General features: G+C 42.2%; 2 protein-coding genes across 4 annotated transcripts in view; one reads left to right on the top strand and one right to left on the bottom strand.

The window, feature by feature from the left end:
• Nucleotides 1–24,082, bottom strand: part of fyco1a (FYVE and coiled-coil domain autophagy adaptor 1a) — a 244,449-nt gene that overhangs the window by 173,817 nt on the left and 46,550 nt on the right. For all 3 annotated transcript variants that reach the window (XR_010020753.1, XR_010020754.1, XM_063069670.1), the window contains exons 9-12: nucleotides 23,664–23,756; nucleotides 23,434–23,552; nucleotides 11,600–11,767; nucleotides 10,228–10,377 (exon numbers count right to left, since the gene is read on the bottom strand). Coding sequence is in view for 1 of the 3 variants with exons in the window: in XM_063069670.1 (XP_062925740.1) it covers nucleotides 10,228–10,377; nucleotides 11,600–11,767; nucleotides 23,434–23,552; nucleotides 23,664–23,756 (530 nt within the window). In the remaining 2 variants the exon portion in view is untranslated. The remainder of the gene's footprint in view (nucleotides 1–10,227; nucleotides 10,378–11,599; nucleotides 11,768–23,433; nucleotides 23,553–23,663; nucleotides 23,757–24,082) is intronic.
• Nucleotides 375–7,798, top strand: LOC134357909 (myosin heavy chain, skeletal muscle-like). The gene is made up of 2 exons (XM_063069672.1): nucleotides 375–4,178; nucleotides 4,930–7,798. The coding sequence occupies exon 2, from the start codon at nucleotides 7,034–7,036 to the stop codon at nucleotides 7,781–7,783; it is 750 nt and encodes a 249-aa protein (XP_062925742.1). The 5' UTR covers nucleotides 375–4,178; nucleotides 4,930–7,033; the 3' UTR covers nucleotides 7,784–7,798.

Consider the following 24,082-nt stretch of genomic DNA (forward strand, 5'->3'; position numbering starts at 1 on the left):
CTTAGGCCATGAACTTATCAATCACCCCTGCTGTGGACCACCAGGAGGTCCAAGACGCTCTCATTATGTGCATGTGCAGTTCAACTCTTTGAGTGATAATGCAGAAAGATTAAAAATAATAACTCATCTCCTTCTACCGTAGGTCACAAACTTATCAATCATCCCTGCTGTGGACCACTTCTACAAAGAAGGGATCCGTATGCTCCACGACCGCTGGACTAAGTGTGTACATGTAGGAGGGAACTACGTTGAAAAATAAATGTGCTAGGTTTTCTAAAATTGATTCCTTCTACCTTAGGCCACGAACTTATCAATCACCCCTCGTAATGTGTCTCAGTTGCAGAGAAAGTAAAAGTTGTGGTACCTGTTGGTACCAACAACATAGGTAGAAAAAGGAAGGAGGTCCTGAAAAAAGAATACAGAGAGTAAGGAAGGAAGCTGAGACGCAGAACCTCAAGGATAGTAATCTCGGGATTGCTGTCTGTGCCACACCTCAGTGTTGATAGGAAAAGAATAAGGTGGCAGGTAAGTGCATGGCTGGAGCATTGGAGCAAGGGGCAGGAATTCAGATTTCTGGATAATTGCAACCTGTTCTGGGGTCTGTGGAACCCGTACAAAAGGGATGGGTTGCACCTGAATCTGAGGGGGACCAATATTCTTGCAGGCAGGTTTCCTAGAGCTGTTGGGAGTGGTTTAAACTAATATGGCAGGGGGATGGGAAACAGTTTAATAGAGCTGAGGATGGGTCAGCAGGTTTATAAGTAGATGACGGATGTAACATGAATGTAAGGATGGACAAGCCAGTGATTGGGTACAAATGCAGACAGAGCAAAGAATTAAATGGTACCACAGAGGCAAAATTCAAAAGAGCAAAGAATGCTGGGCTGATGGTGCAGTATTTAAAAGTGCGTAGCATTCAGAATAAGGTGGACACTCGTGGCGCAATTCAAGATTGACGCTGTGGACATCACTGAGTTGCGGCTGAAAGAAGGCCATAGTTGAGAGCTTAACGTCAAAGGATATACTTTGTACCCAAAGGACAGGCAAGAAGGCAAAGGCGGTGGTGTGGCTCTGTTGGTAAGAGATGGAATTACATCTTTAGAAAGGTGACATAGGGTCAGAGAACGTTGAATGTTTGTGGGTGGAGTTAAGAAACTGCAAGGGAGTTATTGGAATATGGACCTCCGAATAGTAGCCAAGATGTGGGGTTGAGATTGCAAAGGTAGCTGAAAAAGGCATGCAATAGGATAATGACACAATTGTAATGGGGGGATTTCAATATGCAAAGGGACTGGGAAAATCAGGCTGGTGTCGGATCACAAGAGAGGGAGTTTGTTGAATGCCTACAATGGCTTTTTACAGAAGCTTGTGCTTGAGCCTACTTGGGGAAAAGCTATCTTAGACTGGGTATTATGTAATAACCGAGATCTTATTAAGGAGCTTCGTATAAAAGAACCCTTAGGAGGCAGTGATCCGAATATGATTGAATGCATACTGCAGTTTGAGAGGGAGAAACACAAGTCAGATGTATCAGCATCACAATGAAATAAAGGGAATTACAGAGGCACGAGAGAAGAGCTTGTCCAGGTGGATTGGAGGAGGATACTGGTGGGGATGATGGCAGAGCAGAAATGGCTGAAGTTTCTGGGAATAGTTCACAAGGTGCAAGATAAATATGTCCCACAGAGGAAGAAGTTCTCAAATGGCAGGAGTGGGCAACCATGGCCGACAAGGGAGGTTAAGGACTGCATAAAAGCCAAGAAAGTGGCATATAAGCCAAGGAAGGAAGGAGGCTTAGGAGAGAAAATGGCGCCTAATGGCATCTCCTTTACTTGCATCTTCAGAAGCAGCTCTATTTCTATCTTTAATATCTCCATTTTTCCCTTTCAGGGTTCTTTTGAAGACCCTGACCTGGAATTACACGCTGACTTCGGTTCTTTGTAGGAATGGGACCCGCTCGCGGGGTTTCACGACTGGCCGTTATTCGATATGCCAAGGATGCGGCCTAGGAGATTAGCTCGCCTTCGGAGTTCCAGGACCACAAAGCTCTGAAGACAGGCGGACTGAAGGTCGGTGCCTCTGCAGGAATTTGGTATGTCGTGGGAGAAAGAAGATGGAAAGCAGCGAGCTGGCTGCTGGCTGTGTGCCCAGAGACCTGAGTTCTTTGGGCACAGAGCTCAGAAAAAGCGACGCAACGAACTTTTAACGTCGTAAACCAGCGAGTTGTTTGTTTTGTGTCCCTTCTCGCTGTGAAACAGAGACTCCTCTTTTTCCCTTATTAGGGACAGAGAGCGCCTGTGGTATGTCAAATAGTAGTGATTGAGTAGTCTTTGGGGTACTGTAAGTCTGTCGTTGCTGATGCTTTGCTGCACGCTTGAGTGCTCGGTGGTGGGTGCCGATGCTTTTATTTGCTGGTGGGGAGGGGGGATCGTTGCTTTGCTGCCGTTTACACTTCTTACATTTAACTGTCATTCATTCTTTGGGGGCACTCCACTGTTTTCATGGATGATTGTGAAGAAAAAGTATTTTATGATGTATATTGTATACATTTCTCTAACATTAAATGTACCTTTGAAATCTTTAATATAAAGTAGCAAAAGTGAGTGGGAAGTTTAATGACTTGGAAGCTTTTAAAATCCAACAAAAGAGAACTTAAAAAGCTATAAGAAGGAAAAAGGTGTAGACAAAAATGTAGGAAAAAGATGTGGGCAAACTAGCCAATAATATAAAGCAGGATACTAAGTTTTTTTAGTTATATCAAAAGTAAAAGGGAGGTGAGAGTTGATATTGAACCACTGGAAAATGATGCTGGTGAGGTAGTAACGGGGGATGAAGAAATGGCAGATGAACTTCATGGGTACTTTGCATTTGTCTTCACTGTGGAAGACAACAGCAGTGTTCCTTGAGTGTCAGGGAGCAGGAGTGAGTGCCATTGCTATTACAAAGGAAAAAGTGCTAGGCAAACTTAAAGGTCTGAAGGTGAAAAAGTCACCTAGATCAGATGGAATACATCCCAGAGTCCAGAGAGAGATTGCTGAAGAGATAATGGATAAATTGGTCATGATCTTTCAAGAATTACTTGATTCTGGCATGGTCCCAGAGGACTGGAAGATTGCAAATATCACTGCACAATTCAAGAAGGGAGGAAGGCAAAAGAAAGGAAACTATAGGCAGTTAGCCTAAGGTCAGTGGTTGGGAGGGGTCCCGGAACCAATCCCTCACGGATAACGAGGGCCAACTGTATTTCCACTTTCATGCCACAACTTACTATTACCTTATACTCACCAAATAGCCTCACTGCCATGTTTTGGTTTGGTATGAAAACAGAAGCTATCTGTCACTCCTCTCTATGCCTGCCACATTGTCATGCCTCTCTAGTCAATCCATTCATTCTTAACTGCTTCATTAATGGCATGGGATATGTCCAAGTTTGGCGAAGTTAGAAGTGATTTCTGGTTCCATGGGCATCTTTGATTTGAAATCTTTATTTTCCTCTAGCCCTGTTTAATAGATAGAAACATCTCTATCCAACCATTCCTCATAGAACATACTGTGAAATGGTTTCTTTGGCTTTGTAAGCTAAAGAACTCTGCCCAATTCAAGTTGATCTTTCCTAGCCAACATCTAAAACACGTGATTAAGTTCAATATTCAGTAACACATGACCTGTATCTATTCACTACCAATGGTACAACAACAGCACCCAACAGTCTCCTATCTATGACAAGATATGAATGCGTGAAAGCTGCAATGGTCATGTCCTAAGCTTCCCCTTCTATATGCCCTCTCACATAGGCAATATCGATGCTTACTGATTTTCCTCCAAGATCTATACTGAGGTATACTCTGTCGCAATTTCCTGCATTGTGCAATTAATTACTCAAATTCCCTTCTGGTCTACATCCTTTTTTGTATCCAAAGGTTTTGCACTTTTGCAAAACTCTAAGTAATCTATTCTCCTGCAACTGTGGGACCATATGTCAAAAGACTTCTAATGCAATAGTAACATGCCCGCTTGTGCAACATGGCATTGTTTGAGGTAAATCCATCTGAGGACCGTGTCTTTGCAATTTAAATGGAGAAGAACCACTTCACCTATTGGCACTCTTGCTGTGTCTTCATGCTGGATCGACTCATTGAACAGCACTCCTGATTGGGGAAGATGATAATAATTTCATGGTACAGTGTCTTTCTAGATAAGGAATATCACAGCTGGCTACATGAAGTCTTTTCTTAATAGTCATTTGCGATAAGCTTTCCCTTACAAACCACTGACAAATGCATCTGCACATCATCTGAGAACACACTAAAACCACAGGAGATTACCAGACACTTCAATGCAGTTGTAGAGTTAGCAAGACCTTATCTTTCCTCTTGCTGTCAATGATGAAATCTGAAACCTTCTGAGTAAGCATTAACTTGGGCTTGAAATGTTTTGAAAATTTAGCTAAGTTTTGTGCATATCAAATCCACCAATTTCTTTGGTGTTACCAGAAGTTTAGAAAGCACACCATTTCTAAGTCCTGAAATACCAATTAATATATTTGGCTTTTTTTGAAATCTGTGATTCATTTGGACTAAAAATCCTTTCAAACCGATCCAAGCAAAAAGCAAAGTCTTCTTTTAATCCCTCATACTGTGCCAGCCAAATTGTTGGAATTTTGTTCGTCTGCAGTCTTTTCCCCCAACTGTTTAGATTTCATTGTTTTTATATGCAAGGGTTTCTTCTTTTATGTTACTGCCAAGGCTAATAAAATGGCTTTCTTTGTTATGTTATAATAAAATGGCTTCTCTGTAATGTTAACTGCTGAGTTAATAGTAGCAGCTTGTTTGGGTTATAATTACTGATAACAGGAATTGTATTAATTTGCTAACCAATTGGGATAGATGTTATTCTTTCTTACATGTCTGTAAGCTATTGTTTTTGCAGGCTTTGGGGAGAAGGTGCGATGGGGTCAGAGAGAGGAGACGCGACCCGAGAGATGCTGTAACTGGGCGACAGAATGGACCCCGAGTGGGAGTCCGAGGCCCAGGGTCTTTGGCGAGGAGAGGAGACGAGGACAGACTCATGTGGAGCATTTGGTCGACCATGGAGGGTGGTCCTATTCAAGGGTCGGCAGAGTTCGGAGGACATCGACTGGAGGAAAGGGAGACCCAGCTCTGTAAAAGCTCCAACGAATTATTTGTGCACAGAACTGATAGAGTTACTGACTTGGTGCCTTTATTGTATTTGTCTGTACTAACCCATCACCAAGAAATACTTATAAAGTGTAGTCATTTAATCGCATATAGTGTACTGTCTGTTATTTAGCATGGTGGGATACATTACACAGCATCTAAACAAACTTGATTAGCCAGTTTGGCAGGGCAGAAGGCTGCTCCCCTAGATGAAAGCGAGCTGAACGAACCTGAGGCTTACCAGGAGGAGGATACATTGTGGGGGCCATCGTCCGGGTTTGGATTCCGTTCGATGCTGTGTGATCGCCCTGTTTAAATTATACATGCTGTAGGGGCGGAAAGCTGGTGTACCTCTGTGGGATTGCTGATTATTACTGCATGCGTGTTGGGTGGGTGGCTGTTGGTATCCCGGAGGTCTTTGTTCAAGTTCAGACTAGCGCTGACAAGATGGTGGTGGGACTGCTAGTGTCTATTGGTGCCCCAGGTGAGGTGGGGCCATGGGCTGTTAGGAGAGAGAGGAAAGAGTGGTCTGATTCGGAGGTAGTGTCTGCAAATAAATGTTCCAGCTATGGCAGGCTCCGCCTGGTTATTGGGATAATGTCCACCCCTAAAGGGGCGGAGGCGTGGGTGGAACAGACCTCTCAGTTGTTAGATGAGTGGCAGTGTCGGTTGAGGGAGAGCGACAGGGATTGGTTGGAAATTTGAGTAGGCGGGCTGGTGACGGTGTTAGAACTGTCAGGTTCAATTACCCCGTAGTGACAGCTGCCAGTTATCTGAAAGCGGGGGAAAATGTGTTTGGTTCGACTGGAAGTAAAATGCAGCACCTGGGAGGGCTTTCCATACCTGTGTCAGGAGATTAGTGGAAAGTTTTCAGGGTATCTTCTCTGGCTAGGGGGCAGATAAATTGCTTGCGGTGCCAGGGGGATCAGTTAAGGGGATCAGCCCCTCCCTCAGCTGTTCAGCTGATCAGAGAGGTGTCCGGAAACTTAGTGGAGGCCCAGTGGGAGAATGGCTTGGGGTCTCTGGGGGAGCACGTTCTCAGCAATGTACCAAGGAACACCCGAAAGGAAAAAACCCTATTCCTGAAGGCTTAGAGGGACCACACCCCTGTGTGTCGTTACAGATAGATGGAAGCTATGGTAAGGCCATCCTCGACAATGGGGTGCAGGTCAAGTTGTTGTACAGTTCGTTTTACAACCGGTTTCTGAAGCATTTACCCTTGACAACATTAAGGGCACTGAAGATTTGGGGTACCAGTGCTGGTGATTATCCAGACGACGGTTATTGGTCAGTGAAACTGGAGTTCTTGGAGGCCAATGTGTGGGTGTCAGAGGGTCGTGAATCGTTAATGATGATGTGTCCGGACCCTGGTGAGACGGGCAACGTTTCGATTCTGGAGGGGACCAACACCCTGCTGGTGAGGAGGCACATGGGGGCCTGCCAGGAGGAGGCAGGTGAGAGCTGTTTGGGGGGCATTGTCTGTGCACCCAGTGTTTCGAGCTGCTTGTGAGGACGTGTATAGCAGCATGGGGCCAGTACCGAATTTAAACGAGAGCTGATGGTGGTACGGCCTGGGGGAAGTATCTGAGGGTGAGACCCTCTTAGTAGACACTCTGAAATACCATGAAGGAGGGGAGTTGACCGCTGAAGACACCACGGTGAGAGAGAGGTCACGGCGACCGGCCCCTGCGGCCATGGAAGACGTAGGCAACGTGTGTGTGGATTATAGGACACTGAACAGACGCACTGTCATTGACCAGTATACGGTCCTGAGGGCCGAAGACGCGATGGTCTGTCTGAGTGGTGTGACGTGGTTTAATGTGCTGGAGCTGAGGAGTGGATAATGCCAGATCCCGATGAGTGAGGCCGACAAGGAGAAGACGGCCATTACAGGTCCCCTAGGACTCTTCCAGTCTGAAAAGATGCCACAGGGCATATCCGGAGCCCTTGCAACCTTCCCGCCGGGCATGGGGAAGACCATGGGGAAGACCATGGGGGATGTGGACTTGTTTGGAGTTTTGGTGTATTTGGATGATCTCCTAGCATTGGGATTCGCCTTGGAAGACTATGAAGCAAGGCGAGTGAGGGATCCCGGGCGACTAGGGATTAACGAAGTAAAACTTTCTTTGGACGAGTGCCAGGTCTGGAGAAGGACGCAGCTCCTGAGTGAGAAGATTTGCACCGCTGAACTGAATGCTCAGAAATGCAGGCTGGAGACTGAGTGCTGCAATTTTGGGACAACCACTGAAGAATTGCAGTCCACGTTCGTCAAAGTGGAGATGGGGAAACGGAATTCCGAGCCGAAACTGCGGTCATTTACTGATGAATTAATCCATAGAGACAAAACAATGACCAACCTTCGAAAGGATCAGCAGAAACTCAAGAAATCGATCCAGAACAGATTGGAAGAAACTGGTGGTGTAATTGCGTCCCAGATGGAGATGAACACGAAGCGGGAGTCAGAACTGCTGAGACTGTGGCAAGAGTTGGAGGAGTCCAGGAAGAAGCTGACGTCTCGATTGCAGGAGGCTGAAGAGGCTGCAGAGGCAGCCCAAGCTAAGTGCTTCAGATTGGAGAAAATCAAACAGCAGCTACCAATCAAGTAAATGGGAAAGAATACAGATTCGAAGGATTATCTGCTGGATATGTGGTACATGCTGCCTTTCGCTAACTTTCCCTTGATAGAGGAAGAGACTTTTGGCCCTTCTCCCACTGAGTCAGGGGTAGTGAGGAGGGCTATCTGTGGGCAGCCTGGGTTACAGCAGGACCCTGAAGGAAAAGAAGTGGGGCCCTGGACACAGGACAGGGGGCTCCGAGTTGCAGTGGGGGCATGAGTGAGAGATTGAGAGAGGATTTGGCAAGCAGACCCGAGGTATCCCCAGTAGTGTCCGAGCCTGAAGGGTTTAGGTGAGGGGGTACGGAGGTCTTGGGAGGATTAGGAAACTGCCAGATAGGTTGGCCTATGTAGCGCCTGAGGAACAGGGCGTAAGGTCTACTGTTGGGGAGCAATGTCACTGTTTGTACCTGGATTGGGTTTTTGTGTCTGCATGAAGGGTTGGCGAGTTATTTAGAAGTCATGAGGACATGACTAAATTTGGTGGGGGGGAAGAGTGTAAGGGTTTCTTCTTTTATGTTACTGCTAAGGCTAATAAAGTGGCTTCTTCGTTATGTTATAATAAAATGGCTTCTCTGTAATGTTAACTGCTGAGTTAACGGTAGCAGTTTGTTTGGGTTATAATTACTGATAACAGGAATTGATAACAGGAATTGTATTCATTTGCTAACCAATTGGGATAGACATTATTCTTTCTTGTGTGTCTGTAAGCTATTGTTTTGCAGGCTTTGGGTAGAAGGCGTGATAGGGACAGAGAGAGGAGACGCGACCCGAGAGATGCTATAAGCTGGGCGACAGAACGGACCCTGAGCGGGAGTTCGGCAAGGAGAACAGACGAGGACAGACTCGTGTGGAGCATTTGGTCGACCACCAAGGGTGGTCCCATTCGAGGGTCGGTGGTGTTCGGAGGACATCGACTGGAGGAAATGGAGACCCAGTTCTGTAAGAGCTCCAATGAATTATTTGTGCACAGAACTGATAGAGTTACTGACTTGGCACCTTTATTGTATTTGTTTCTACCAACCCATCACCAAGAAATACTTATAAAGTGTAATCATTTAATCGCATATGGTGTATTGTCTGTTATTTGGCGTGGTGGAGTACATCACACAGCATCTACACAAACTTGATTCATCAGTTTGGCGGGGCTGAAGGCTGCTCCCCCTAGACGAAAGCGAGCTGAATGAGCCTGAGGCTTACCAGGAGGCTACATATACATACACACACATACATAGACACACACAAACACTCCAAAACAATGTACAGGACCCTTGCAATACTCCAGTTTAAGTAGTGAAAAGATGTGCGTTTCATCTTAGTTGCCATCATCATTTTCCTCCTCTTGACTCCCCCTACTGGTTACTGTCAGTACTTCAACAACCAAAGGGAAACAAACCCAAATACATCTAATCCAGTCAATTACTACTTAATCAGTGTCCTGTCACTTATCAATAAACTGATGTAAGGGTCATTACAGTACTATGAATCAGCACTTATTCACCAAAATCCAGCATGGATTCAAATAACCTACCCTTATGTCAAAGCAGGTCAAAGTGTAGGTACTCTGCAGTGAATGATTCAACATGCAAAAGCCTTCCCATCATCTATAAAGCACAAGTTAAGACCATGATGGAATATTTTCCTGGTGTCTGGGCCTTAACCTGAACAAAGGAACCTACCTGAAAGGTGCCCTTCAACCATCCCAAACGTTCACTCCTTCCACTACTGACACATAGTGATTGTTGTGTGTATCATCAAGAAAATACACTGCAGTTAGTTACTCTGGCCAATCTGTCAATGTTTCCCAAACTTGCAATCATTCCCAACAAAGAAGCCAAGGAGGAGTTGCTTCAGAGCACCACCACCATCTGCAGGTTCCACTCCAAATTACACATGGTTTCAATTTGAAATGGATTGCTGTAGGTCTAGATCATCATGATCTAAATCCTAGAGCTGCCTTGAGAAGTTGACTGTGACCTGCCTTCTTGAACCATAGCTGTCCTTGAGGCATGATGTACCGAAGATGCTGCCAGGGCTTTTCAGCCAGTAATGGTGAAGAAATAGCAATACACAGTATTCCAAGTTGGCGGGGGGGGGGGGGGTGGTAAATTCCAAGTGATGACGCTCTTATACTTTTCTTTCTATGGTGTAGCGCTCTAAGACTCTACAACACAGAGTAGTACTTTGTCTCTCCAGAAGATAACCTAGACGAGAACTTCCTGCTGTTTTAAGTTTGTCACAAACTAGAAAATGGGGAAATGGGTGACAAAACTGAATACAGCAGGAACAGTCCCTCATCACGTAAACATTTTCTAACCAACAAAATGAATAGGTCAAAAAATTCTAATGATGTTTTGTTTTAAAACATGAGATCCGAATCAATATTGTGGACTGTGCCTTTTGTTTTAATATCTTATACATATTTTTCAGCTATACCTGCAGTGATGTCGACGTAGCCACCACGTAAATTGACTTTTACAATCCAGACAGTAATTAACTTCCTTGTCACCAAGCCATCGAGCTTCAGTGCGGAGCTTCTGTTCAAATTCCAGTGCATCAGATTTCTGCCACAGAGCATCTTTATCTCTAAGAAATAATTAAAGATAAATAGCATAAAAATTATCAAAGGAATATGGCTATTAGTAATATAGACAGTGTAATATGGCAACTGTATCATTACTGTCTACACTTTATAGAAGGAATCACTGTTACAAAGTTATAATAATGGAGGAATCACTGGGAAGCATAATGAGGATATCACAAGTATCCTCATTTATGATCCTTCATCAACTTTAAAGGATAAAGGTTTGGACTACTGGTGCGTAGATGCAAGTTCAAATCTCACCATGCCAGTTGAGCAAACTAAATGTAGCTAATTAAATAAACAGAATTAAAAAACTAGCATCAATAATGGTGATCATAAAACTTCTGGATAATGAGATTTAAAATTATGGTAAGTTTCAATAGTTTGGATTGCATGGAGAACAGCAAAATTAGAGGCCAGTGGTACAAGAAATCCAAAAATACAAAAGAAACACTTTACCCAAAGAACAGTGATAATTTGGAATTTGGGCACCACAAGAAGTGACTAAAGCAAATAACACAGGTGTACTTAAAGGGGATTTGGACAAGCATATGAAGTAGAATAAAATAGATGATTAAGAAGAGTAATGTGTAATGTAGAAATGCTGGGCATGGACTAGATATGCTGAATTACCTATTCTATGCTGTTCATCCTATGTAATCCTATACCAAAAGGATTACCTTTTAAATACTAAAACATTTGCAATGCTCAAAGTAGACAAGTCACCCAACTTAATGGGACCTAACCTGAATTTCTAAAGAGAAGAGTGGAAATTGCCTGGACTGTGCTCAGATTCTTTGAGTCCTTCTTAGCTTCTTAGATCTTGAAAGATTCCCAGAGATTCATACTAATTTTCAGATTGGAATAAACTCAGCAATTACACTGGTCAGAAAAACAGTAAATAAGCCTACACTACAGTGAAATACTAAAAACTGTAAACAAAACAAATCACCATTGGTACTTTTGGAGTTCATAATAATCACACTGATCACAGGGAGCAACTGAAAGCAAGCTACAGAATGATTAAAACATTGGGTGCAATTTTTGTGTTGCCCCTAGTTATATCACTTTTTTATACCTAAACGATTAGATCTTAAAACATATTCCAAATGAATGAATGAATACAAACAGTAATACTCATCAATTGTTCAGCTTCTTATCAAAGAAATACTTAAAACAATTGCTGTTTCTTAGTAAAAACATCTATTGATGGTTGGTTCATACTTAATTAATTCAATTAAGCGCTCCTCCAGAAATTCCTTAGTTCGGGTCAAGTCATCCACTTCAGCCATAAGTTGTTGTTCATTTCTTTTCAATTCCACTTGCATCTCTTCCATTTGTTGCTTATATTCTTCTTGTTCCTTTTTTACAGCTTCCAGCTCTTGCTGGGTCCTGTTGTAAAATAAGTTTCAGTAAATCAATTGTGACCTTTGTGAAGTAACTGTGAATCTGTAGAATACATCATCTATTCAAGTTAAAGTTAAGTTTCTTTGACACTGGCTCAATTACAACACTAGAGATTGAAATATATATCCCTTCAAATATAAAGCACTGTTAAGTTAGAGATTTAATAGAAAAAGCTAAATACATTTTTAAGCAGATATCGCACTTAATGATTAATTTATCACCCGATCTTCATCATTCCACCCATTGACGAATGCATTCAACTGCTTTAGCCTGAAGTTCCATCTCTACACTTCCACACACCTCTATCAGAATTATAAAGGATGGAAAAAGAACCCTTCATCTCAATCTGTCCACGTTGACTGAGATGTCTATCTAAGCTAGTTCCATTTGCCTTTGTGTCACCCATATCCTTCTAAATCTTCTACCATGTACCAATCCAAATTACTTCTGAACATCATAACTGTGCGCACCTCTACGGATTCCTCTGGCAGCTAGTTCCATATAGCCATCACTCTGTGAGTAAGAAATTTGTCCTTCAGGTCCCTTTTAAATCTTTCTGCAATCACTTAAAATCAATCTCTTCTAGATTTAGATGCTCCTACCCTGGAAAAAAGACTGGGATTATCTACTTTATCTACACCCCCATGATTTTAGATACCTCTCTCAGATCACCCCTTAGCCTCCTATGTTCCAGGGAAAAAAGTCACAGCCTATTTTAGCTTCTCCTTATGACTCAAGCTCTACAGTCCCAGCGACATCTTTGTTAATTCTTTTCTGCAGCCTTGCCAGCTTAATGACATCCTTCCAATAGCTAGTCAACTGGAATTTTGCACAGTATTCCAAATATGGTCACACTATTCTGTATTAAATTTGACACCTTGGTTACAATTTGAGTTAACTGACTCAGTAACTTCTGATTTAACTTGGCGTCAAGTATTATCTAACAACTCCACTCTGGAGGTAGCATGGGATATTTTACGACATCACAAATAATATAGAACTTAACTTGTTGATATTACTGCAAAATCTTATTTATTTAAACTTAAAGAACTATTTTTAAAACTCTTATTGTGTAAAAACAATCAATGCCAGGATAATTTTGAACATGATGTTAATATACATTTCTGTTCTTTTATCAGATCCACAAATGGCATTTTATCCATGTAGTTCTCTGCCATTGTAGTTATGTTATAATATCACAATTAGATTTAGTTTTCCTTTTTAAAACAGTTAAATATAAAAAAACATGTAAATAAACATCCTTGCTTTTAGTTAAGAAACAATGCTATTTTAAAATTCTCATTCCAATTTTAATGATTGTCTGTATGTCTGTAATTTTTCACCTGTAGTAAGTTTTAACAATTGAACATAATCAAATGCAAATTCTTCGCCAGAAGTAGTCATTCTGTCAGCTACCAAGGTGCTGCATAATATCTGAAATAAAACTGAATCATGTTTTCACAACCCCTCACATAACCTCGGATGTTAGCTTACAAGATTACATACACTGCTTAAATGCAAGCTGTTATTGGTCCTTAATCATTTTTTCTCTAGTTAGTCTCAAACAGTAAAGATCATAGCTGGCTTAATACAAGGCAGAGAACATTTCACTAAATGTATTTGATCAAAATTATCTAGGCTTGATAGATCAGTCGACAGCCTTGAAAGACCATATGTTCTTCTTTTGTCAATTATTTTCATATACACATCAACTAGACATGGACTAAATCTTCATCAATAGTGGCTTATGATCCTCTATATCTATCCAAGAGGACAGGTGGAGCCTCAGGCAAAACTCTTCTCAACTCTGGGTACATTTACAACGAGCACTGTCAAAAGAAAGCAGCTTCCATCATAAAAGACCCCTACCACCCAGTTCGTACCCTCTACTCACTATTACCATCAGGCAGGAGAACTACACCACCTGGTTCAGGAACAGTTATTGCCCTACAACTATTAGGCTCCTGAACTGGCATGAGTAACTTTATTCACCACTACTCTGAAATGATTATACGACCTACAGACTCACTTTCAAAGACTCTTTACAATTCACTTTCTCAATATTATTTTTAATTGCACGGTTTCTCTTCTTTTGCACATTGGTGTTTGTCAGTCTTTGGTTATGTAGTTTTTTTTTGTAAAGTTCTATTGAATTTCTTTTTCCTATAAATGCCAGTCACACACCAAACTGCACCTTTCTCCTTCTCCAAAAGTTAGCACTTCTAATAGCAAAGTGTTTCTTTGTTAGTAGTGAGACATGCCTCAGGGTAAGCTGCGACTGACAAAGCTGTAAGCTTTTTATCTAACTAGACAGGCAGTATAAAAACATTGAAAAGGACTACAGGTTTTGATGGGATAAAGATTATCCATTTCAACCATAACATGTCTTTGCGAGACTTTTCCAAAATGAATCCCTCTGCATATTTTCCTGCTTCAGTTCTTGATCTATCTTTGAAAACCATTTAAACGTCATCTGTAAAGTAGCAATTAAGTTTAACATACATAGAACATACAATAGTACAGCACAAAACAGGGCCTTCAGCCCACAATGTTGTGCCGACTCTCAAACCCTGCCTCCCATATAACCTCCCACCTTAAATTCCTGTATTTACCTGTCTAGTAGTCTCTTAAATTTCACGAGTGTATCTGCCTCCACCACTGACTCAGGCAGTGCTTTCCACGCACCAACCACTCTCTAAGTAAAAAACCTTCCTCTAATATCCCTCTTGAACTTCCCAACCCTTACCTTAAAGCCATGTCCTCTTGTATTGAGCAGTGGTGCCCTGGGGAAGAGGCGCTGGCTGTCCACTCTATCTATTCCTCTTAATGGGAAGAGGCGCTGGCTGTCCACTCTATCTATTCCTCTTAATATCTTGTATACCTCTATCACATCTCCTCTCATCCTCCTTCTCTCCAAAGAGTAAAGTCCTAGCTCCCTTAATCTCTGATCATAATGCATACTCTCTAAACCAGGCAGCATCCTGGTAAATCTCCTCTGTACCCTTTCCAATGCTTCTACATCCTTTCTATAGTGAAGAAGTTCTCAAAGTGTGGCCTAACCAGAGTTTTATAGAGCTGCATCATTACCTCACGACTCTTAAACTCTGTCCCTCGACTTATGAAAGCTAACACCCCACAAGCTTTCTTAACTACCCTATCTAACTGTGAGGCAACTTTCAGGGATCTGCGGACATGTATTCAGGATCCCTCTGCTCCTCCACACTGCCAAGTATCCTGCCATTTACTTTGTACTCTGCCTTGGAGTTTGTCCTTCCAAAGTGTACCACCTCACACTTCTCCAGGTTGAACTCCATCTGCCACTTCTCAGCCCACTTCTGCATCCTATCAATGTCCCTCTGCAATCTTTGACAATCCTCTACACTATCTACAACACCACAAACCTTTGTGTCATCTGCAAATTTTCCAACCCACCCTTCTACCCCCACATCCAGGTCGTTAATAAAAATCATGAGAAGTAGAGGTCCCAGAACCAATGCTTGTGGGACACCACTAGTCACAACCCTCCAATCCGAATGTACTCCCTCGACGACGACCCTCTGCCTTCTGCAGGCAAGCCAATTCTGAATCCACCTGGCCAAACTTCCCTGGAACCCATGCCTTCTGACTTTGAATAAGCCTACTGTGTGGAACCTCGTCAAATTCCTTACAGGTTTCCCCCGCCATCCGAAGGTAGAGCGTTCCTATGAAGCAGTTCGTAAGCCGGAAGGTCATAAAGCGAAGAAGCAATTACCATTTATTTATATGGGAAAATTTTGTGAGCATTCGCAGACCCAAAAATAACCTACCAAATCATGCCAAATAACACACAAAACCTAAAATAACAGTAACATATAGTAAAAGCAGGAATGATATGATAAATACACAGCCTATATAAAGTAGAAATACTTTTCCACAATCATTGCCTGCACTGTCCACCGTAGCAAAAATCTCACGCAAGCGCCGTCGGCAAAAACACGGCGCAAGCGCTCGCGACAGAAAATCTCATGCAACCGCTGTTGGCAAAAACACTCTCTCCAGTAAACTATAAACTATGAAGGGGCCAGATCATACTAAATAACATTGTCATCTGTTTCCATTGAGGCAGGAAGGTCATCTTCTCCTATGACTGCCCACCTCTATGTCGAAGGTCGAGGTTTGTCATCTGCTGTGGCTGATGTGGAAGGCTTGAAAAACAACAGTATGCTTGAGTGCTTAGCCTCGCACATTTTTCTATCATACAGTTCTTTGTAAGCACTCAAACCATCTTGCAAATATGCCCTAAACCAACGTGCCCTTTCAAAATTAAAGTCGTGCTTTATCATTGCAGCGAAAACCTCACACAGTCACTTCATTCGGTTTCAATTGTTATCCTTTCCTCTTCCAACTGCATCAGCTCTTCATCTATCAGTTCTTGGTCATGGGATGACAAAACCTCATCAACAACATCTTCGTCAACTTCCACAAGCCAAACTCACTTTGTCCTTACTTCGCTCACCACAATCGAAAAGCTTAATTATGTCTAGTTTTACGCTAAATGTAACACCCTTACGAGCACTTTTAGGCTTTCCCGATACTTTAGAACTCATCTTGCTAACGGGTGCTCACAGGCACGTGTTTAAGCAATGCCGGCGAGAAGGTCGTTCCGAATCCGGGGGAGAGTGGCTGCTCCGGGCGCGCGCTGCCTTTTTTCCTAACAGTAAAAACACCTTCTGTTAGCGAAAACAGGTAACTAATGTAGGTCTTTCGTAACAGTGAGGTTTCGTAAAGCGAATGTTTGAAAAGTGGGAGACACCTGTATTAAAATCCATGTAAATCACATCAACTGCACTACTCTCATCTATATGCCTGGTCACCTCCTCAAAGAACTCTATCAGGCTTGTTAGACAAAAGCTGCCCTTCACAAAGCCATGCTGACTGCCCCTGATCAGACCATGATTCTCTAAATGCCCAGAGATCCTATCTCTAAGAATCTTTTCCAACAGCTTCCCCACCACAGACGTAAGGCTCACTGGTCTATAATTACCCGGACTATCCCTACTATCTTTTCTGAACACGCGGACAACATTCGCCTCTCTCCAATCCTGCGGTACCATTCCCATGGACAAGGAGGACATAAAGATCCTAGCCAAAGGTTCAGCAATCTCTTCCCTCGCCTCGTGGAGCAGCCTGGGGAATATTCCGTCAGACCCCGGGGACTTATCCATCCTAATGTATTTTAACAACTTCAACACCTCCTCTCCCTTAATATCAACAGACTCTAGAACATCAACCTCACTCATATTGTCCTCACCGTCATCAAGTTCCCTCTCATTGGTGAATACCGAACAGAAGTATTCATTGAGAACCTCGCTCACTTCCATAGCCTCCAGGCACATCTTCCCACCTTTATCTCTAATCGGTACTACCTTCACTCCTGTCATCCTTTTGTTCTTCACGTAACTGAAAAGTGCCTTGGGGTTTTCCTTTACCCTTCTTGCCAAGACCTTCTAATACCCCCTTCTTGCTCTCCTCAGCCCCTTCTTAAGCTCCTTTCTTGCTACCCTATATTCCTCAATAGACCCATCTGATCCTTGCTTCCTAAACCTCATGTATGCTGCCTTCTTCTATCTGACTAGATTTTCCACCTCACTTGTCACCCATGGTTCCTTCACCCTACTATTCTTTATCTTCCTCACCGGGGCAAATCTGTCCCTAACATCCTGCAAGAGATCCCTAAACACCGACCACATGTCCATAGTACATTTCCCTGCAAAAACATCATCTCAATTCACATCCGCAAGTTCTAGCCTTATAGCCTCATAATTTGCCCTTCCCCAATTAAAAATGTTGCTGTCCTCTCTGATTCTATCCTTTTCCATGATAATGCTAAAGGCCAGGGAGCGGTGGTCACTGTCCCCCAGATGCTCAAACCACTGAGAGATCTGTGACCTGACCTGGTTCATTACCTAGTACTAGATCTAGTATGGCATTCCCCCTAGACGGCCTGTCAACATTCTGCCCCGTCTAAACCCTTGGAACTAATCTACATGCTACTTGTGTGGCTAACAATGTTAATCTTCAATACAAGAGTTTAATCACCTCTCCTAATAGTCAATGGTATTACTATTATTGATTCTACTGCTATTAATAGCATGGTGAACCCATTAACCAGAAACCTAACTAACGGAAACACATAAATACTGTGGAGCACAGAGCAGGTTAGAAGTTAAGCATTCAATACTTGAGGTGACACACTTCCTGACTCTCCAACACCTCCAATGTTCGAATCACAACGATAATGAAACAAACTTCACTTGCCTTTGTTACTATAGCTCCAATGACGTTCAAGAATTTGGCATCATCCTAGACAAAATAGTTGACTTGATTGTTAGTCCTCCACCATGCTAAGTACCCCCCTTCATCATCAGAGTACTGCAGCCATCTATGCAATGCACTCTTTTAATTTACCAAAGGTTCACTGACAACACCTTCCAAACTGCAACCTCTACCTACCAACTAAAACACAAAAGCAACTGGTGCATTTACGACCTTCATAAGTTGTCATAGTTGTCATTTTTTAACCTCTCCTTATAACATACAATGACAAATAAACCTCATCCTTATTACACTAAACTAATTTCCAAATCAACTGTCCGCAAGTTAACTGACTATATCTAATGATTAAAACAAACATGATTTCACTCTGCTAACTATGAGCCTGCCTGTTATTTTTCTACCTTCAATAATTGTTAACTTCTCAGCCTCCAATTTCCAGACTTGGGGAAGGAAAGAAAGGTTGCTCTAAATTCTTTTAAGATCTCCAGAAATATCTGTTTGAAGTAAGGAGACACACATGTCAAGCAATGGATGAAAATACATCAAGCAATGCACTTCTCAGAAATGCTGAATATCTCATGTTTCTCACTCCCAGTTTTGTTAAAGACCTTGGAAATAGTTTCAGTTTTAGATGGCTTCCTTCTCAATAACAACCAATTGTTAAAGAAAAATTAGTAAATTCAAAATTCAATACTATATTAAAATCTGTGCTATAGATGTGGTAAACGTCCTACTCTATTACCTTTATATACTTGGAGGAAACTGGCTCCTTGTAGCAAAAACTACAAAGATTTGCCATCCAGTGTCTCCAGAATACATATATAAATTCAACTCTGATGGATCAAGTCTGGTTCAAATCAAACCTGAGCCTGAACAGTCCATCGTGCAGTGTGCACAGTATGATACACATACCCAAGTTCAACTGTTCTAAATCTCCCAATCCTGGAATCAGGCAATGAAGCAAACAAAAGCTACACCAGCCAGTGCTTTGTTGAGGCTTGACATCATGACCACCCTGACAAACTTTAACAGCTGACAAGGATGGAGCTTGTCCTTACCTGCAGTCAATGTCTGTGAGGTTTTTTAGTAAGAGTTTTTAAATGCTTGTGACATAGAGACATTTAAAACCTATAGGAATTGAGTTAAATATTTTTAAAATAAATTTAATGTCTTCCAACCGCATTAAACTACCAAAAATAATTAAAAGTTAAAATGAAGTGAAAGAACTTGAACTACTTTGTTCTTCCTAAATTCCAGGGTTAGAATCCCCATTCAAATGACTAATGATATATTATGTCCCATGACATATTATGACCTCCTGTCCCATGATCCTCTCATATCCCTTTTGCCATTCACCTGTCCAGCTCTTGGCTCCATCCATCCCCCTCCTGTCTTCTCCTATCATTTTGGATCTCCCCCCCCCCCCACTTTCAAATCTCTTACTAACTCTTCCTTGAGTTAGTCCTGACGAAGGGTCTTGGCCTGAAACGTTGACTGTACCTCTTCCTAGAGATGCTGCCTGGCCTGCTACGTTCACCAGCAACTTTTATGTGTGTTGCCTGATATATTATGTAACAGGTATGGCTGATTCAGAATCACGAACCAAGGCATTATTCTGAAGAATCTTAGAACAATCTGTTTACCAAACAAATTTGTCCAGCCATACATGGAACAAAGCAGCAGATGTATTGTGGGAATAAAAGGATCCTTGTCTAACTGGCTGCCGGTAACTAGTGGCCAGTGTTGGGACCACTTCTTTTTATCCTGTACTAGACAACCCGGTGATCGTTTGGGGCACCCCTTGAGAGAAAGGTAGTGCAGTCTGACGTGTTGTGCTTTGGAATTTAAAGAAGAAAAACTCAGTTTATTAAAGAAGAAAGACGCGTAGCAAGACAAATACAGCTCCTCCTCGTTTAACGAAGGACACTTTTGATGACAACATTTCTGGTTGATCTGCCACCCTTCAAGCATACTCTAACATTTTCATTTCTTTTTCTCCGGCTTAAAGCCACATACAGCTGACCATGCTGGAATACCGGTTTCTCCAAATAAATCAACACGTTCTCCATGCGCCTTATGTATAGTCATAGCAAAACATGACTATATCGGGAACTGGTTCCACTGAAGAGGGACATCTTCCCCTTCTGATAAATTGAGAGTAATTCTTGGGATCACGACAATGTCATTTTTGAACACACCAATGTTTATCTTTGCTACAATGAGATTGGCGTACAGTTCTTCCACCATCATTCGAGTTCCATTACAAAGCCTTGCTGGATCCAAGTTCCTCACAGAAATGATGGCAGATCCCCTCTTCAATTCCAGTTTATGTGGTGGCAATCCAGAGAGTTCGACCAAATCAAGGAATTCTGTTGGAAAATGAGTGGCGTTAGCTCCTTCACTTACGACATTGAAGGAACAGTATTCTTTCATGATTCCAGGGAAGCGTCTAATGCATGTGAAGTTTATTTTTCGCATCATTTCATTGAGAAGAACTAAGATAGAATTCCTCGAGAACAGTTCTGCAGGATTGTCGAATGTCGGGTAGATGAAATCAATGCATTCTCCCATAGTTTTTGCTGGCAGAATCATACCTTCAGGTAATTCAATTTCATTGCTTTCATTTTTCTCAATCTTGTCTTCTCCAATATCCAATAAGATCTCAGAATATCGTCCTTCTCCCTCACTCAATCGCATGCTCCTCTTCAATTGAAACTTGATAAAGCTTCTCCATAAGTAGAATTTTTTTTATGCATGAATTCTCCACATCAGCATCATTTCCACGTTTCACAACTGCTAGAAGCTGACGGAAATCACCACAGCAAATGATTAAAATACCCCTGAAGGCCTCATTCTTGCCACATACATCACGAAGAGTCCGGTCCATGGCTTTGAAGCTCTCCCTCCTAATCATTGGGCACTCATCCCAGACAATAAGCCTCGCATTTTGGAGTAAATTTGCAGTATTGGTGTTTTTATCTATGCTACAAAGGGCATCTTCAGTGACTTTGAGGGGTATTTTGAATCTTGAATGCATTGTCCTACCACCAGGCATCAATGTTGCTGCAATACCTGATGATGCTACAGCAATAGCAACACCTCCATCTCCCCTAACTTTAGCGAGGATCAAGTTGATGATAAATGTCTTGCCCATACCTCCTGGTGCATCAATGAAAATCAATGAAGAGAGATTCCTTTCCAAGCAGTCACACACATATTCATATACTTCTCTTTGCTCATTATTCAATAAGGTACTCTTTACCACATATTCTCGAGTTGATCTTTCCTTTTTTCCTCTGTCTCTTCCTCTCTCCTACTTCTCTGCCTGTTTTTGTCATTCTGGAGATGCACAGCCCTTTCATCCTTTGTCTCTTCATCTCTTCTACCATTTGTTCTTTCTCTCTGATCCTGGAGTCGTGCAGCCCTGGCCTGATCCAATTCCTGTACTCTCCTCCTTCTGTGCCCATTGTTGTCATTTTGGAGACATGCATGCCTCTCCTCCTCTGTCTCTTCTTCTCTCATCTTTTTTGTCCTGACTCTTTGATCCTGGAGTCGTGCGGCCCTGGCCTCATCCGATTGTCGTTCTCTCCCTCTCCTTGCCGCTTCCCGACGACATCTGGCGTCATCTCTTGACCATAATGTCCCCCTTCTCTTTCCACGTGGCATTATTAGGCTGTCCATATTTTTTTACCCTAATGCTTGATAGAAGATACGAAGCAGTAACACCAAAGCCTCCAGGATGCTGATTTTTCTTGATGATATGGTTGGCGCTCTCCTAAATGGACGTGACCTTTTGCTGTGGTTGGTGTCGCTGCTGTGAGCATCGTGAAGTGCTGCTGAGGCTGGCCGTGCGCAAGCGTTGTGGTGTCGCGTCGCAGTTTCCATGAAAGGTGGAATTGGCTCTGTGAGCATCATGAGGCGCTGCTGAGGCTGGCCGTGCGCATGCACCGTGGTGTTGCGTCACGGTTTCTATTAAAGCTGGAATCAGCTCAGGTTGTGGAAAGCAGGGCCTGTTGATTGATGAGTGAGCAATTTTATACGAATATATAACCCTGAACCTTGCATGCATTCTGTAAGTTAGCGCATTTTAAGTCGACAGGTAAAAAAAGTGCCGCTATAATGCACCATTTGGGTTTATTGGAGGTCACAAACAGACAAACAGAGCATGAGAATTTTGATAGTATATAGATATTAACAATTTAGATAATGCAATAGATGGCTTTGTTGCCAAGTTCACATACGATACAAAGATTGGCAGAGGGCAGGTAGTGTTGAGGAAACAGGGAGACTGCAGAAGGACTTCAACAGATTAGGAGAATGGGCAGAAAGTGGCAAATGAAATACAATGTTTCAAAATGCATGGTCATGCACTCTGGTAATAGAAATAAATGTGCACACTATTTTGTAAACGGGGAGAAAATCCAAAAATCTGAGATGCAAAGGGACTTGGGAGTCATTGTGCAGAACACTCTAAAGGTTAACTTGCAGGTTGAGTTGGTGGTGAGGAAGGCGAATGCAATATGCACATTCATTTCAAGAGGTCTTGGCTATTCAAAAGCAGGATGTGATGCTGAAACTTTATAAGGCACTGGTGAGGCTTCGCCTTGACTATTTCGAACAGTTTTGGATTCCTCATCTTAGAAAAGATGTGGTGGCATTGGAGAGGGACCAGAGGCGGTTCACAAGAATGATTCAGGGTATGATTATCATACGAGGAACATTTGATGGCTGTGGGTCTGTACTCACTGGAATTTAGAAGGATGAGGGGGGATCTCATTGAAATCTTACGACTGCTGAAAGGCCTAAACAGAGTAGATGTGGAAAGGATATTTCCATTGGTGGGAGAGTCTAGGACAAGAGGGCAAATATAGGATAGAGGGGTGTCCATTTAAAACAGAGATGCAGAGAAATTTCTTTAGCCAGCGGGTGGTAAATTTGTGGAATTTGTTACCACAGGCAGCTGTGGAGGTCAGGTCATTGGGTGTATTTAAAGCAGAGATTGATAGGTTCTTAATTGGACACGGAATCAAAGGTTACAGGGAGAAGGCCAGGGAATAAAGGATCAGCCATGATTGAATGGCAGAGAAGACTCGATGGGCCAAATGGCCTCATTCTGCTCCTATGTCTTATGTTTTATGTATTAGCATCTGTTTACTCGGGTCATCAGGAGCTGGGGCAGTACCACTGAGTCTGAGATGGATATACTCACATGAATATATAAGGTGAAAATTCTGAAGCCAATATAAATCATTCAAATAATTTTTTTCTCCATTTTATAACATTATGCAAAATGCAAGCCAAAAATTAGCCTTCCATTTGGCTTTAAACAGTCATACCTGGCAAAGTTTTCTGAAAGACACTTCAGTTTTTCTTGCTCCTCATTTCTCAGTAATTGTGATTCTGCAATTACTTGTACCTTCTGTTCCAACTGCTCTCTTAAGTTACTGTTAAGATCCTGTTAAATAAAAAATAATTAAACAATTACAAACATTAAGGCTGATATTATGCTCCTAAGTGAAAGTTATGCATCACTGATTCTGTTCTTAAAGATAAATAGATGACTCACTTGAACGTCAACAAGTTGTTGATCGTTTGAAGCCATTTGACTTTGAAGTTCATTGAGGTCTGTTTTAACAGCCTCTAATTCTTTACCAAGAGTCTGTCAATATAAGAGCATCATCATCAAAATTTTGTATTAATGCAAATTAATATGATATATACCAAATTAATGCAATATACCTTGATCAAAATAAGCAGTCAACGCCTCACAAACTTGTCTTTAATAACTGATGAAAATTGAATGCTCAGACGACAGAAAAAATAATTTAAAAAAAAACAACAGGAATTCTGCAGATGCTGGAAATTCAAGCAACATATATCAAAGTTGATGATGAACGCAGCAGGCCAAGCAGCATCTATAGGAAGAGGCGCAGTCGACGTTTCAGGCCAAGACCCTTTGTCAGGACTAACGAAAGAATAATTGGC

The sequence above is a fragment of the Mobula hypostoma genome, chromosome 17, assembly GCF_963921235.1.
Source record: "Mobula hypostoma chromosome 17, sMobHyp1.1, whole genome shotgun sequence".
In the NCBI taxonomy this organism is placed as follows: Eukaryota; Metazoa; Chordata; class Chondrichthyes; order Myliobatiformes; family Myliobatidae; genus Mobula; species Mobula hypostoma.

Excerpts from the sequence above, each read along its gene's own strand:
- LOC134357909 (XM_063069672.1), top strand. The coding sequence starts at position 7,034 with ATGAGTGAGGCCGACAAGGAGAAGACGGCCATTACAGGTCCCCTAGGA.